This window comes from Callithrix jacchus, chromosome 6, assembly GCF_049354715.1.
Source record: "Callithrix jacchus isolate 240 chromosome 6, calJac240_pri, whole genome shotgun sequence".
Lineage (NCBI taxonomy): Eukaryota > Metazoa > Chordata > Mammalia > Primates > Cebidae > Callithrix > Callithrix jacchus.
Window position 1 is genome coordinate 129,177,312 of NC_133507.1, and position 16,008 is coordinate 129,193,319.

The following is a 16,008-nucleotide window of genomic DNA, read 5'->3' on the forward strand; positions in this document are numbered from 1 at the left end:
GGTGTAACCAAGTTCAGTGAGCAAACGAAAGCTGTCAGACTCGGAAAAAGAGTTGCTAATGGAATGCTCTCTTTACTAACAACTGCTTTCTACAGAGATCATTGACACAGCTTCCAGCTGCAAATGCCAGTACGCTTCCAGCAAGACCGGAAAGCCCCCAGCAGCCAGAGATGAATGAAAACCGGGGTCCCGGGCAGGCTGCATGAGAGGCGGAGCAGCCTCCAGGCGGGGGCGGGGCAGTGGGTCACGTGCCCGGGCTCCGCCGGAAGGGAACTCTAAGCGTGATTGGTTCCTCGTAACCAGGTGACCGCAGGTCGCGTTCCGGTTGGCAGGCACCGGCCAGGGCCAGCGGCCCTCAGTCGGTAGGCGGCGGCGGAAGGAGGAGGAGCTCCGGCCGCGCTCTCTCCCGGCAGTGGCTGCGTCTCACAGCGCTTGTTGGGTTCTCCACCCCTTTTAAATAAGCCGGGCTGGTCACCGCCCTCGCAGACAAGTCAGCTTAGGGGAAGCGGCGGCAGCGCTGCGGCGGGGGTGCGGCCGAGGCCCGAGCCCTGCCCCGGGCCGGGCCGCGGGGCTGGCAGGCGAGCCGCGGGAGAGGCAGCGTCTGCTTTCGTGGTGCAGCCCCGGCGTAGCCCGGGGCTGCCGGTGCCAGCCGCGCCATTGTTGGGGGAGGGGGCAGCTGCTGAGGGCCGCGTAATAGGGGGCGAGCGGAGAGAAGCGGAGGCGGAGAGAAGCGGAGGCGCCCCATGGGGAACACGCTGACCTGTTGCGTGTCCCCCAATGCCAGCCCCAAGCTGGGCCGGCGCGCGGGGTCGGCGGAGCTGTACTGCGCTTCCGACATCTACGAGGCGGCGTCGGGAGACGCGGTGGCGGTAGCGCCCGCTGCTGTGGAGCCTGCTGAGTTGGATTTTGGAGAGGGCGAGGGCCACCACCTGCAGCACATCAGCGACCGCGAGATGCCCGAAGGTAAGGAGGCGGCGGATGCCATTCGCCCTCGGGCGCACCTCTGCCCGCCGCCTCCCCCAGGGTCCCCCGGGAGGCATCCACAGCTTCGGGTTCCTTCCTGCCGGTAACCGGCTTTCCCGGGGCTGGGCTCCGGGACGAAGGCTGGCTCTGCCTCGCGTCCCCACCCCTTATTCTTTCCCTGCTGCGTCTGGCCAGTTTCTTTTTCTCCTCCCTACCCGAACGCCCAGTTCTTGCTCCCTCTTACCATTCTCCCAAGCTGGCTTGGGACCCTCCAGTCCGCCGCCCTTCTTGTTTGTAGCTTTGTTCATTGTCTGGTGGGATTTTGCTAAGACTTTTTGGGTATATTGTTTCCCTTTTCTCAATGGAAACTCAAATACCTCAACTCAGGAGTACTCATCCCATTCCCTCCCTTAACCCACCCAGAAGGTACCTAAGTGAAGGAGCCAGATAAGGGCCTGATTGTTCCTTTCCTCCCATCCGTGATGGTAACTGATGCCCGCGGCAGTTTAGACCCAGATGTTTGGGGATTTCTTATTTAGACTCAAAATAGAGGTTGCCATATGAGACACTATATGGTATTCCTAATAGGTTAAGTCGACTTGAAAGAAGTTGCTTTATTCCTTCCAACTATAATTTGAACATAGAAAGAAAATGGGGCGGGGGTCGTAAAATGGTTGTGAAAGGTGTGAAATGTTATTAACCTGGAGTGCAAAAAAGTTTTCTGCCTGCTTGCCTTCGTTCTTGCCTGCCTGCCTTCCTTCTTCCCTTCCTCTCTCTCTCTCTCCTTTCTTTTCTTTCTTTCCTTTCCTTTTATTTTCTTTTCTTTGTTTTCTTTCTTTTCTTTCTTCTTCGGAGTCTCTCTCTGTAGCCCACGCTGGAGTGCAGTGGCGGGATCTCGGCTCACTGCAACTTCCGCCTCCCAGGTTCGAGCGATTCTCCTGCCTCAGCCTCCCGAGTAGCTGGAATGCGATTCTCCTGCCTCAGCCTCCCGAGTAGCTGGAATTACAGGGGCGTGCCACCACGTCTGGCTAATTTTTGTGTTTTTAGTAAAGACAGGGTTTCACCATGTTGGTCAGGCTGGTCTCGAACTCCTGCCCTCAGGTAATCCATCCACCTCAGCCTCCCAAAGTTCTGGGATTACAGGAGTGAGACACCACTCCTTGCAGTTGTTTTTAACCCAGAGGAGTTTAGCCACAGAATTCTGATTACTTAAAAATTCCCACAGTGACAGAAATACATCTCCAGCCATTCTCTGGTGACTTAACAGGCTTCATTACCTCCCTCTCTAAAAGAGATGTGGGGTGATTCATGGTCAGAAATTTCAAAAGAGACAAAACATAAATTCAGACTTTAATTTTGTAATGTAATGGTTTGGAAGTTAAAATGCTAGACCTTGCCTGCTCAAGAGCGTTTGTTTTCCTTGGCTCCCCCTCCTGCTAATAGAATCCTGATCAAAGATGAGACTGTTGGAGTTTGTCAGACTCTAAACAGTTGGAGTAGGGGTGAGAAGAGAGGAAACGTTTAGTTTTTTGCCTATAGAATTTTGGAAAGAGATAGGTCTAGGTAAAAATAATTCCGAGTAACAACGTGGTTCCTTTTTTTTTTTTTTTTTTGGAGACGGAGTTTCGCTCTTGTTACCCAGGCTGGAGTGCAATGGCGCGATCTCGGCTCACTGCAACCTCCGCCTCCTGGGTTCAAACAATTCTCCTGCCTCAGCCTTCCGAGTAGCTGGGACTACAGGCGCGCGCCACCATGCCCAGCTAATTTTTGTATTTTTAGTAGAGACGGGGTTTCACCGTGTTGACCAGGATGGTCTCGATCTCTTGACCTCGTGATCCACCCGCCTCGGCCTCCCAAAGTGCTGGGATTACAGGCGTGAGCCACCGCGCCCAGCCACAACGTGGTTCTTTAATAAAAATTCCTTTGAAGTAGAAAAGTATCCTATCATAAAGATGTTTAAATCCAGTGGGCTCATTTGTTTCATTTAAATGCCAGAGATTTCATTACTATAGAAGAAATGTGTTAGTTGGGCTCTTAATTTCTTTAAAAGTTAGAATAATTAAGCTTAATGATGGATGTGCCTTTGTAACTGGGAACTACTGTACTCACTTTGCAGAGTATTCAAACATTGTGAAGGAATGAACAAATATGTGAGTGTATAATATTTATATACAAAGCATGTAAGTACTTGTGAAAACTTAATGCTCTCAGTGGTGTCGGGTAAACCTCTGAGTGATTTTACACACCACTTAGTAGATTTACCACACATGCTCATGTACATTTAATTTAGCCCTTCCAAAATAAGGCCTGTGTATATCCCCCCCCCGCACCGTTGCTAATGAAGAAGTGAAGAGTTAGGTATCTGGAATGACTATGTAAGACAGCCACTGAACAGACTAAGGTTCGTAGTTCCCAGACTGACATGGAGGTGAGATATGCCAAATTTAGTTCTTAAAAAACTTAATAATCCAGAATGCATTGTATGTTTTACCCATAAAGTAGTTCTATCTTTGAGAACTTACTTCGGTCTTGATTAGTTCCTTTCAAAGTTTATTGTACACAATTCAGAGGCAGCGTTTATTTACATCTCTTTTTTTTGTTTTGTTTTAAAGAGAAAGAGTCTCACTATGTTGACCAGGCTGGCCTCAAACTCCTGGCCTGGGCTCAAGCAGTCCTCCCACCTCAACCTCCTGAATAGCTGGGACCACGGTGTGTGCCATCTTGCCTGGCTTCATCTTATGTCTATACATTCATTTCAGTGGATAAGAATAAAAGTGGAGGTAACAAAATGGCTTAAATATACCCATCAAATAAACAGGTTGATAAATTTTAAAGAGTTTGTTCGATAACTGTGAATTGAAGCTGAGAATGCCCTGGACAGAGGAGTATTAGGATGAAGCTGGCGAGAGGGCAGGTAAGATGATAGGCAGTAAGCACAGGATGATGATAAGGAGTACTAAATTAGAAAAGTTGAAAAAATAGAATTTGTAAACACAGAATTTACCATTGTATATTAGTATGACTAATTAGTAAAAATTAGTATTACATTTTTATTTCAGTTTGTCTCAAAATTTATTTTTGTGGCATTCAATAAAGTGATAATAGAAATCTGAATTTCGGCATTTGCCTATTCTTAAGTTTCCATAGAAACATGGCCAGAACACCAAATGTAAAGGATTGACACATTGAAAATTTGCTTTTAATATCTTTATTTCAGACAATTTTATATCAGTCTCCCTGGAAACAGAAATTCCTATTTAGATGTAAATCATTTGGCCTGGTGTGATGGCTCATGCTGGAAATCCCAGCACTTTGGAAGGCTGAGATGGGTGGATCACAAGGTCAGGAGTTCAGGACTAGCCTGGCCAGCATGGTGAAACACTGTCTCTACTAAAAATACAAAAATTAGCTGGGCATGGTGGTGCACACCTGTAATCTCAGCTACTCAGAAGACTGAGGTAGGAGAATTGCTTGAACCTGGGAGGCAGAGGTTGCACTGAGCCAAGTTTGTGCCACTGCACTCCTGGGCAACAGAGCAAAACTCAGTCTCAAAAAAAAAAAAAAAAAAAAAAAGCAATCAAACAAAAGAAAACATTTTAGCTTTTCTACAATGAAGAATTATTTTTGTTACTTAAACAGAAATCATATATAAATGACGCTGGGCTTTATTCTTCAAGTTACTTAGCTCTTGTTGCTCAGTCTGGAGTGAAATGGTGCAATCTCGACTCACTGCAATCTCTGCCTCCCAGGTTCAAGCGATTCTCCTGCCTCAGCTTCCTGAATAGCTGGGATTACAGGTGTGCACCACCACGCCTGACCGATTTTTTTGTATTTTTAGTAAAGTTGGGATTTCACCATGTTGGCCAGGATGGTCTCAAACTCCTGACCTCAGGCGATCTACCTGCCTCAACCTCCCAAAGTGCTGGGATTATGGGCATGAGCCACTGTGTCTGTCCTCTTCAAGCTATTTCAAAGAGATGTTCCTAAGAACCTAGTAAACATTTCAGATAGACTCAAAAGTATTTTCTACTACCTTGCCTTTATTTAACAGTGTATCTAATATAACTGATGGTAGTATCAGTAGCACAAAATAAGATACTAAGATCTTATTGTCAAATTTTATTAATACACTTGGCTTTTCATATAGTTTTTTATGTTCTGACTTTAGGAGCTTTGCTAATTTGCTGGCTAAAGGTGCTCTCTTGAAGTGACCCTTTCTATTCTCTCCCTGATGGGTGGAGGTAGGGGAAAGAATTGGCAATATGATGTGGAAAAACCTCTGAGCAACAGATCTTTCCTCTTTCCAGTAGCTATTTTAAATACCCCCCCCCACTTTTTTTTGGATAACAATATGTTTGATGTAAAAGACTTAGAAAATACATAAAAGTCATTGATTATATGCAGAATACTGAATTTTATTAATATTTTGGTTTTTGATTTTTTTTGTCTGCATATGAATTTAACATTTTATTTTAGAAAAAGGAGATCATTCTATATGAACTGCTTCACAACTTACAGAAGTGAAATAATGACATAAGTTCCTGAACCACTGCTTGACATCTAGAGAGTGCTCCAGGATATCTTTCCATGCCAGGACACTCTGCTCTATCTCATGCCTTTCGTAACTGCTTAGTGTACCATCAGATGGTTGGAGTGTCATTTATGTACTTATCCTTTACGATTGGACATCTTTTATGATAACATCATATATAGTCTCATTATATTTAATTTCAAGGGTACTGATAAAAACATTTTGATGACTGATGACTTATACCTCCTTATGGAATTAAGATGGTTAAATCTATGAATTGAGTCATTTTTTTGTAGTTAAGATATTTTAGTATTGAATGTTCTTATGCCAAATTGAAGTTAGCATTTACTTTTACCTGGACATGAGAATTCATCATTTAATTTTTTTTGTTTCTTGGTAGCCTATCTTGCATCTTTAATTCTGAATAGCTACCACTTTAAACAATTTGATACTGTCTTAGATGACAAATCAAGAGAGAGCATTAGAAGAAATCTTAAAAGATGTGGGAAAACTGGGAGAAACTTAATTAGTTTGGGATATGGTGAAACAGATGTTAATTGAGTACCTTAATGGGTGGCCAGGCTCTGTTCCAGAATCAGAGCCCCATCCTAACACTGATCCTTAAAGCGAGAGGAAGCCTTGTGAGGATGGTTGGGGAGAGTCAGGAGTCTACACAGACTGATAGTTACTTGGGAGTTCCTTGAATGGGAGCAAACTTGGTTTTGGCAAAGTACAGAAGGACACAGGGTGGCTGCAGAAGAATGAAAAGAATGCCAAGAAGACCATGGTGGGTTAAGGCCATGTGTGCATAGTGGGCTTTGGCAAAGAATGTATACTTTAGTTGTGATAGGAAACCATTGGAGGATTACAGCCTGGGAAATATTTTAAATTATTTTTTAAAAAGTAATTAATTTCTTTGAGACAGAGTCTCACTCTGTTGCCCAGGCTGGAGTGCTGTGGCATGATCTTGACTCACTGCATCCTCTGCCTCCCAGGTTCAAGTGATTCTCCTGCCTCAGCCTCATGAGTAGCTGGGACTACAGGCACATGCCACCATGTGCTGAGGAGGCTAATTTTTTTTGTATTTTTAGTAGAGACAGGGTTTCACTGTGTTAGCCAGAATGGTCTCGAACTCCTAACCTTGTCATCCACCCCTTCTTGGCCTCCCAAAGTGCTAGGATTACAGATATGAACCACCGTGCCCAGCCAATATTTTCAGTTCTTTAAGAAAAAGATCACATGGTGGCTCATGCCTATAATCCCAGCAGTTCAGGAGGCTGAAGTAGGAGAATTGCTTGAGCTCAAGAGTTGGAGACCAGCCTGGGCAACAGAGTGAGACCCTGCCTCCACAAAAAGTAAATTAGTCATATGTGCTGGCACACATCCGTAGAGTGAGACTATCTTAAAAAAAAAAAGCTGTAAAAGTAAGTAACAAAGTGATGAATAGACAAGTCACAGAAAAATAAATGCAAATGATTTTCAAACACAGCTTCACACCTAAAAGAAATACAATTGAAAAACCATGCTGTGACTTCTTTCCTGTCAGGAGATGATCCAAAAACTTAACAATGCATTCTTCAGTGTGGCTGTGAAGAGTTGCATTTGTATATTGCTGGTGGAAATGCAAGGTGGTTTGACTCCATAAAGGGGAATTTGGCACAATCTCACAGCATTGCAAATGCATTTAATCCAGAAATCCTACTTTGAGGAATTTATCCTGAAGGCATATCCCATAAATATGAAATAACATGTGAATAAGGTTTTTGTCATATTATTTTTAGTAGCTAAATATTAGAAATAATTAATATGTCTAGTAAGGGACTGGTAAAATAAACTGTTATATTCACACAGAGGAGAGCTTTGGAGCTATTAAAACAAACGAATCTCTCTTTACTGCTTGGAGTGATATCCAGGATATGTTATATTAAAAAAAAAAAGGAAGAGAACATACAGTAATGTATGAAATAATATGTGCTTGCTTATGTAAAACCACTGAGAAGAATTCTTGGTGATGGTGTGTGACTATTTTCCCCTTAACTTTAGGGGCAGCCAAAGTGCATATTTGCTCAAGATGTTATTTTAGTATGTGCTTTTCAATGAATACTAACTGTTCACTTTTGCTTTTAATTTGTGAAAGCTTTGTTTTGTCATTTGTTGTGCATTATGTGGTATATAGATAGCAGCTGCTTTTTTTTTTTTTTGAGATAGAGTCTCTCTCTGTCGCCTAGGCAGGAATGCAGTAGCCTGATCATGGCTCACTGCAACCTCCACCTCCTGGGTTCCAGCAATTCTCCTGCCTTAGCCTCCTGAGTAGCTGGGACTGCAGGCATGCAGCACCATGCCCAGCTAATTTTTGTATTTTTAGTAGAGATGGGGTTTTGCCATCTTGACCAGGCTGGTCTTGAACTCCTGACCTCAGGTGATCCACCCACCTCAGCCTCTAAAAATGCTGGGATTACATGTGTGAACCAATGAGTCCGGCCTATAGCAATTGCTCTTGCATTTCATATTATTCTCACTATATTTTGAGTTAGGTAGTATAGGAATTCTACTTGTTTTACATGAGAAGACAGGCTTTGAGAGGTGAAAATCAAGTTTTCCAAAGTTTTTTAAATTTGTTTTTTGTTTTTGAAATGGTCTTTTTCTATTGCTGAGGCTGGAGTGCAGTGGTGTGATCACTGCTCACCGCAGCCTCCACTTCCTGGGCTCAAGTGATCCTCCTGCCTCAGCCTCCCAAGTAGCTGGGACTAAGAGTTGGTTTTAACAGATAAGACTTGGTAGATCAAGAATGTAAATTTCAGATATATGGCATATAGGATTAGAATTTATAGAATGACTCATGGGCTTCTTTGGCTGCTGTCTTTTTTCATTTTTTTTTTTTTTTTCAGTTAATAAAGCTTTAGAGTTAAAACAGTAACATTGGATAATGAAATATAGGTAAAATAACATTGAAAAATGAAATGGAGGTACTCATAACCCAGACTGTGTTTTTTTTTTCTCTTTATGAGACAGGGTCTCAGCTATGTCTGTCACCCAGGCTAGAGTGCAGTGGTGCCATTATAGCTCACTGTAACCTCAAATCTCTGGGCTAAGCTGTCTTGCTACTTCAGCCTCCCAAATAGCTGGGACTACAGGCATGTGCCTCCACACCCAGCTAATCTTTCAAAAAAATTTTTATAGAGATGTGGGTCGGGGGGGGGGTCTCTTCTATGTTGCCCAGGCTGGTCTTGAACTCCTGTCCTAAAGCAATCCTTCTGCCTCAGCCTCCCAATGTGCTGGTATTACAGGTGTGAGTCACTGCACTCCACCCAGAAATAGTCTTAAAAGTCTAAAAAAAGGAGTTAAATGCTATTAAGAAATACATAGAGAACAGTATAGTATAACGTAGGAAATGTCACAGCTCAGTCAAAATCACTGAAACATAGATTGAGGAGTAAAAGTCCTAAGCAAGACTGAGCACTGACAGAAGGAGGTAGAGAAGTGGTTTGGAAACCAGAGTTAGGATTGTCAGCAGCTGGGAAATGAAGTCTCCCTCTTCATGGCTTGGCTGTGTACTCTGTGCCCTCAGATGAGACAGGGCAGCTCAAGACCATCAGGTAAAACTTGTCTGTTGGGTGGAACATGTGAACTTAAATAAAATCTCAGACTTTACATCATAATTGAGAGATTTGAAATGTTTGTGTTATGGACCGTAAGACTAAAACAATGTGTAGTATGATAGAGCAGGTCAGTAAATGCAGTAAACCTTTAAATAAGCAGATACCCAGCAGTTGGCCCAGAAACTGCAGATATCTCCTGTTTAATTGGGATGTACTGAAATCAGTATGTTGAAATCCACCTCTTTCGCGGAAATGTGCTGTCCTGTCAGTTACTTTCTTGGTTGCTGCCCTCTCCCTTTAATATTTGACAAAAGAAATGATTTCTTTACAGTTTACGATTGCATAATTTTAATACTTTTGGCCTTTAGTAATGAGTTTTATTTATTCTGAGTTCCGTATTTTTACAATTTTAACATCTGTGGAATTGAGATGGCTGAAGGATTCAGGGAAAAGTTCAATGTCAGTGGATCTTACAGATTTCTTTTTCTGAGGGATGTTTACATTAAGACCTGAGTTTAATTTTTTTTTATATTTGCCCCCCATCATACACTCATGCTTTCAAATTAAGTTGCGATTTAAACTGATAATACAAAAATGGTGGGTCTTAAAATACCGTTTTAGTCATAACCGCTAACCATGATACCGAAAAACATTTCTTATAGTTTCAAACATTCTTAGGAGTTAAAAAAAAAAAATTTTTTTTGAAGGGATTCACATATAAGTTGCATGGCAATTGATGAGTTTCTATTTTCCAGACATTTCTCTAAAATCTGTATGTGCATGTTTGTGGGGTCTAATGCTTTGCTTAATATTTGGCAGTCTTACCTTTGTGATAGTGAGAATTGAGTAGTATCATTCATCAGAGTCTCCCTAGCTTCTTGAGGAAAGAGTTAATGGACAATGCAGAAATGATTGTGTGTGTGTGTGCGCGCACATGGCTTAAATATCCGTTCTGTAAAGTAGCAATGTGTAGTATTTGTTGTTAGTGCAAGTTATATAAGAACTTGTGGTATCACATAAATAAATGCAAGTTACAGCCACGGTGATGTTCCTCATTCACATCAGCAGGGTATTTTTTTTAAGCATCCAAAGCTGTGATAGGAGCTAAAACTGGTATAATTGGTGACATTATATCCTAATATACCCTTACCTCCTTTAGAAAGCAACTGAGCACTATATATTGAGCCATGAAAACTATCTGACCTTTTGGTCTGATCATCCCATGTTTGAAAAATCTTTCCGAAGGAGATTTTAAAAATAATCTTAAAATTCTGTAAAAATGAAGGTTTTCCTCATAAGACCAGAACTTTGTAAGTACCTAAGTCTCCAACAATATGGGATTGGCTGAGTAAAGTATAGGAGTAATACTTGATGGGCCATTATTTATCCATTACACGGTAAATCTTTTCCACTGGAGTGGAGATCATTTGTAAAATAAGACATAAGTTGTATACGGATTAGAGCTATATTTTTTTTTTTTTTGAGACGGAGTTTCGCTCTTGTTACCCAGGCTGGAGTGCAATGGCGCGATCTCGGCTCACCGCAAGCTCTGCCTCCTGGGTTCAGCCAATTCTCCTGCCTCAGCCTCCTGAGTAGCTGGGATTATAGGTACGCGCCACCATGCCCAGCTAATTTTTTTGTATTTTTAGTAGAGACGGGGTTTCACCATGTTGACCAGGATGGTTTCGATCTCTTGACCTCGTGATCCACCTGCCTCGGCCTCCCAAAGTGCTGGGATTACAGGCTTGAGCCACCGCGCCCGGCTAGAGCTATATTTTTTTAACATGCATGAGAAAAGCAACTTAAGGCTGGACACAGTGGCTCACACCTGTAATCCCAGCACTTTGGGAGGCCAAGGCAGGCGGATCACAAGGTCAGGAGTTAAAGGCCAGCCTGGCCAACATAGTGAAACCCCGTCTGTACTAAAAATACAAAAATTAGCTGAGCATGTAGTTACAGCTACTTGGGAGGCTCAGGCAGGAGAATCGCTTGAACCAGGACGGTGGAGGTTGCAGTTGAGCCAGGATCAGGCCATTCTACTTCAGCTGGGCAACAGAGTAAGACTTCATCTCAAAAAAAAAAAAAGAATAAGAAAAGCAACTTAAAGTAATGGTGGTGAGTTTATAATTTGTAATTTGCAAATGAAGCATTATTTTGACTCTTGCAAATTTCTGTTCATGATAAAATATTAAAGGAATAAGCTAGAGACTTTTACCTATCCCCACCTTTAGTATGATCACATCAGTATTGCTGATAAACCAGGCATCTTACTTGTAAGTTCAAAAAATCTATCTCAAAATAGTTAAAAAAAATTTTTTTTTAACTGTATAACCAGGGATTCACGTCGTCAATTAGGTACTACTTGACCCAGGGATTAAGTGATCTCAGAATCTGTCTTGGTTCTGCTCTTCTGTTCAGCTCTCCTGAAAAGGCACCCTTTGTGATGCCAAAGGGAGCCACTCGTGGCAGCTTCTGGTTGGTCAGCAATGCTGGAGTACAGCTCTGCCTTTCTCCTCTGGTTCTTGGGAAGTCCCATGAGAAATGTAATTGATTAGCTAGTTGTAAGTCACATGCCCACCTGAAAACCCCTGAGTTGAGGGAGTGTCAGCTTGTAATTTGGACTAATTTGGCTTTTTTCTCTGTATGTTATCATTTCTTTTATCCCAGCTGCCTTGAATATTTCTTTCTTTGAGACATAATCTTGCTCAAAGCTGTCTCTACCTAAAGCTTTTTTTATTTTATTTTTTTTGAGACAGAGTCTCACTCTGTCACCCAGGCTGGAGTGCAGTGGTGAGATCCTGGCTCACTGCAACCTCTGCCTCCTGGGTTCAAGCCATTCTCCCGCCTCAGCCTCATAAGTAGCTGGGACTACAGGTGTACACCATCACGCCCAGCTAATTTTTTTGTATTTTTAGTAGAGACAGGATTTCACTGGGTTGGTCAGGCTGTTCTCAAACTCTTGACCTTGTGATCCACCTGCCTTGGCCTCCCAAAGTGCTGAGATTACAGGCATGAGCCACCACCCCCAGCCCCCTTGGATATTTCTTATATTTACATAGTAGCACCTGGGTCAAGTAGTACCTAATTGACCATGCATTTAAATACATAGTAGCACATCTTGGTTTTGGGGTTGTATGTGTATGTTAAGCCTGCTCCTCTTTGATTTTGGTACTTCATTTTCCTGGACTTTCATTGAAAATTCCTAATTAAACTTTATCATGACATAGGTACTGATTCGTAATACAGCTTCTTCTATAAACATTACTTATTTTTTAGATTCAAATGATAGTGTATTTGCTTTCTTTTTGAAAGGAAGTAGTCATGAATCCATTTAGAAGCTTTAGGTAGAGGCTGGGCACAGTGGCTCATGCCTGTAATACCAGCCCTTTGGGAGGATGAGGTGGCAGATCACAAATTCGGGAGTTTGAGACCAGCCTGGCCAGCATGGTGAAACCCAGTCTTTACTAAAAATACAAAAATTAGCCAGGCATGGTGGCGTACACCTGTAGTCCCAGCTACTCAGGTAGCTGAGACAGGAGAATGGTTTGAGCCTAGGAGGCAGAGGTTGTAGTGAGCCAGGATCTCGCCACTGCACTCCAGCCTGGATGACAGAGCGAGACTCTGTCTCAAAAAAAAAAGAAATAAAATAAGCTTTAGGTAGAGACAGCTTTGAAAGTCTCTGCCGTCATTTTGTGTGCCAATGATTTTGTTTTTCCAAATAGCTTAATATTGTCACATCATCTTTTCAAGATGTAGCAAAACTTTAAACATAATTTTTATGTGGGTTTTATACATAAGAATAGTTTTCTCCAAAAGCAGTTTAATTAACTTCAGATCAGTGAAGGAATTTCCATGGAGAACAAAGCAGTTGGTTTAGGTATGTAAGTTTTTAGTGATCTGGCAGTACTATTAAAATTGATGATTCAGGGCCGGGCGCAGTGGCTCAAGCCTGTAATCCCAGCACTTTGGGAGGCCGAGGTGGGTGGATCACAAGGTCAAGAGATCGAGACCATCCTGGTCAACATGGTGAAACCCTGTCTACTAAAAATACAAAAAATTAGCTGGGTATGGTGGCATGTGCCTGTAATTCCAGCTACTCAGGAGACTGAGGCAGGAGAATTGCTTGAACCCAGGCGGCGGAGGTTGCGGTGAGCCGAGATTGCGCCATTGCACTCCAGCCTGGGTAACAAGAGCGAAACTCCATCTCAAAAAAAAAAAAATTGATGATTTATTTTTTAACTAATAAGTCCCAAATTATGTTCATATAAGATTCTAACCAAATTACTTTGAAGGGAGAAAACTATTCTAGGTAGATAAATTTGTGAAATGCTGAGCTAGACAGTATTCACTACTAAATGGATTAATTTTTAATATATCAATTTGCATTTTGATTTTGTAAGAGCCAAGGATAGAGTATATTGTCATTTGACCGCTAAATCCCTTTTTTAAAAGTAAAGCAATTATATTACCATGTAATTTTGGGAAATGTTGCCTTGTTACTCTGGATCTTGGCCCGGTTTCTTACAAGATTGGTTAAGATAAGTGGCTTGAAATAGACCTTGCTGGGCCGGCCGTGGTGGCTCACGGCTATAATCCCAGCACCTTGGGAGGCCAAGGTGGGTGGATCACCTGAGGTCTGGAATTTGAGACCAGCCTGGCCAACATTGGTGAAACCCCATCTCTACTATAAATAAAATTAGCAGGCATGTGATGGTGGGCCCTGTAATCCCAGCTACTTGGGAGACTGAGGCAGGAGAATTGCTTGAACCAGGGAGGTGGAAGTTTCAGTGAGCCGAGATTGTGCCACTGCGCTCCAGCCTGGGTGACAGAGCAAGACTCCATCTCAGGAAAAAAAAAGACCTTGCTGAAGAATAGCATAGATTTTTATTTTTTCCCCTAATGTCAACTTTTATTGCATAAAGTTTGTTTCATGAAAATTCAAGAGTCTGTTTTGTAATCTTACCTAAATATATTATCCAACTTTGGGGCAAGGTGGGCTGTAGGCAGATTTATCTTGACATAGATTGAGCAAAATTTTTTAGAAACAGCCCTAAGACCTGCTCCAAAATGTACTCTTGATGAAACACCAAATTAACCATGCTGTTAGAAGGAAGAAGTGAGACATTGAGGGCAAAAGTTAATCATTTTCTAACATGTTCCTATATTTACAACATAGAACTTTTATTCAGTCCTCTTGAATCTGCCATAATGAATAACCCCTAAAAAAATCACAGCTAAACAAATTAGTTCACTGGTTGAGTGGAGTTAGAATTAGCCATTTGATTGTCTAAAGAACATTTGCCAAAAACAGCTCTTTGTTTTACCACATTTGATATGTTGAGCTGGTGCCTAACAGTATTTGGCCACAGCATCACTTGCTACTTGGGATTGTTTTTGAAATGTGCTAGCAATAGCAGCAGATAGGAGAGTGGTTATATTTCTATTTGATAAGTTGAAGGAAGAGGGCATGTTTATGATTCATCTAAAATTCAGATTATTTAGGCACAGATTTTTTATTAAAAGTCTCAGACACAGCCTGGTTTTCTTCCACATGGTGTGGAGAGATTCTACAATTTTGCATTCCCCAGTATCATTTCTGTATTGTTGTTATTTATTTCCTTCATATTTATTATTTAAAACTTCTGGGTGTGTATCTGTTTCAAAAATCATCTTTTCTATTTACTGAAAGTATCACATTTTCTTCCTCCTCTTATATAGATTTAGCTTTGGAGTCAAACCCTTCTGACCATCCAAGGGCAAGCACAATTTTCCTGAGCAAATCTCAAACAGATGGTAAGATAAAACTGTTTTTTCCTCCAAGGAAAAGACTGAAAACTTTTTCTATTTTATTGGATGCGTTATAGAAAGTATTTAGAAGAACTGATATATTTAAATTTTTATTCTCATACGTTTACTTATTTTAATTATGATATACTTCCTTTAGTTGTGATTGTTTAGTAATAACATGTAGACCTTCTATTTATGGGTTTTGCCACATTTTTATCAACACAATTGGCCACTTGATTCAGTAACATGGATTATTTATTTGTTTGTTTATTTATTTTGGGAGTTTTACTCTCTTTGCCCAGGCTGGAGTGCAGTGGCGCAATCTCAGCTCACTGCAGCCTCTGCCTCCTGGGTTCAAGCGATTCTCCTGTCTCAGTCTCCTGAATAGCTGGGACTACAGGCATGTGCTACCATGCCTGGCTAATTTTATATTTCAGAGACGGGGTTTCACCATGTTGGTCAGGCTGTTCTTGGATTCCTGACCTCAGGGGATTCGTCTGCCTCTACCTCCCAAAGTGCTGGGATTACTGGTGTGAGCCACCGCACCACGCCTGGCCTTTTTTTTTTTTTTTTTTTTTTTTTTTTTTTTAGAGGGAGTTTCACCCTTGTTGCCCAGGTTGGAGTGCAATAGTGAGGTCTCAAGCGATTCTCCTCCCTCAGCCTCCCAAGTAGCTGGGATTACAGGCACCTGCCACCATGCCTGGCTAATTTTTGTATTTTTAGTAGAGACAGCGTTTCACCATGTTGGCCAGGGTGGTCTCAAACTCCTGACCTCAGGTGATCTGCCCACCTCAGCCTCCCAAAGTGCTGGGATTACAGGTGTGAGCCACCACACTCAGCCAGTATTATGGATTTATACTTATTTCTCCATGCTTCTTTGACCTCTTTCCCTTGCTCTAAAAGAATACATTTTAAAGATGAATGGTAAGATTTAAGCTGCAGCTTGGTTTCATTTGAACAAATAAAAAATATCAGTTCATATACAGGGATTAAATCTGTGATTTTGGCTTCCTTTTATAAATGCTCTAACCACATGAGCCTATCACATTCAAATTTATGCTACTTAGAACTTTTAAGCTATTAACTTTTTCATCCTAATGTAATGTAAATGTAAACATGCCCTATGGT

General features: G+C 41.8%; 1 protein-coding gene across 3 annotated transcripts in view; it reads left to right on the top strand.

Moving 5' to 3' along the window:
* The first annotated feature begins 357 nt into the window (after positions 1-357).
* The window catches only part of CCNYL1 (cyclin Y like 1), a 45,905-nt gene continuing 30,254 nt past the window's right edge, over positions 358-16,008 (top strand). For 2 of the 3 annotated variants that reach the window (XM_002749708.6, XM_035305486.3), the window contains exons 1-2: positions 358-963; positions 14,812-14,886. In XM_002749708.6, the coding sequence (XP_002749754.3) occupies positions 744-963; positions 14,812-14,886 (295 nt within the window). In that variant the 5' untranslated portion in view covers positions 358-743. Of the gene's footprint in view, positions 964-3,575; positions 3,673-14,811; positions 14,887-16,008 lie in introns of all 3 variants that reach the window. The other variant, XM_078328317.1, reaches the window with a different exon arrangement.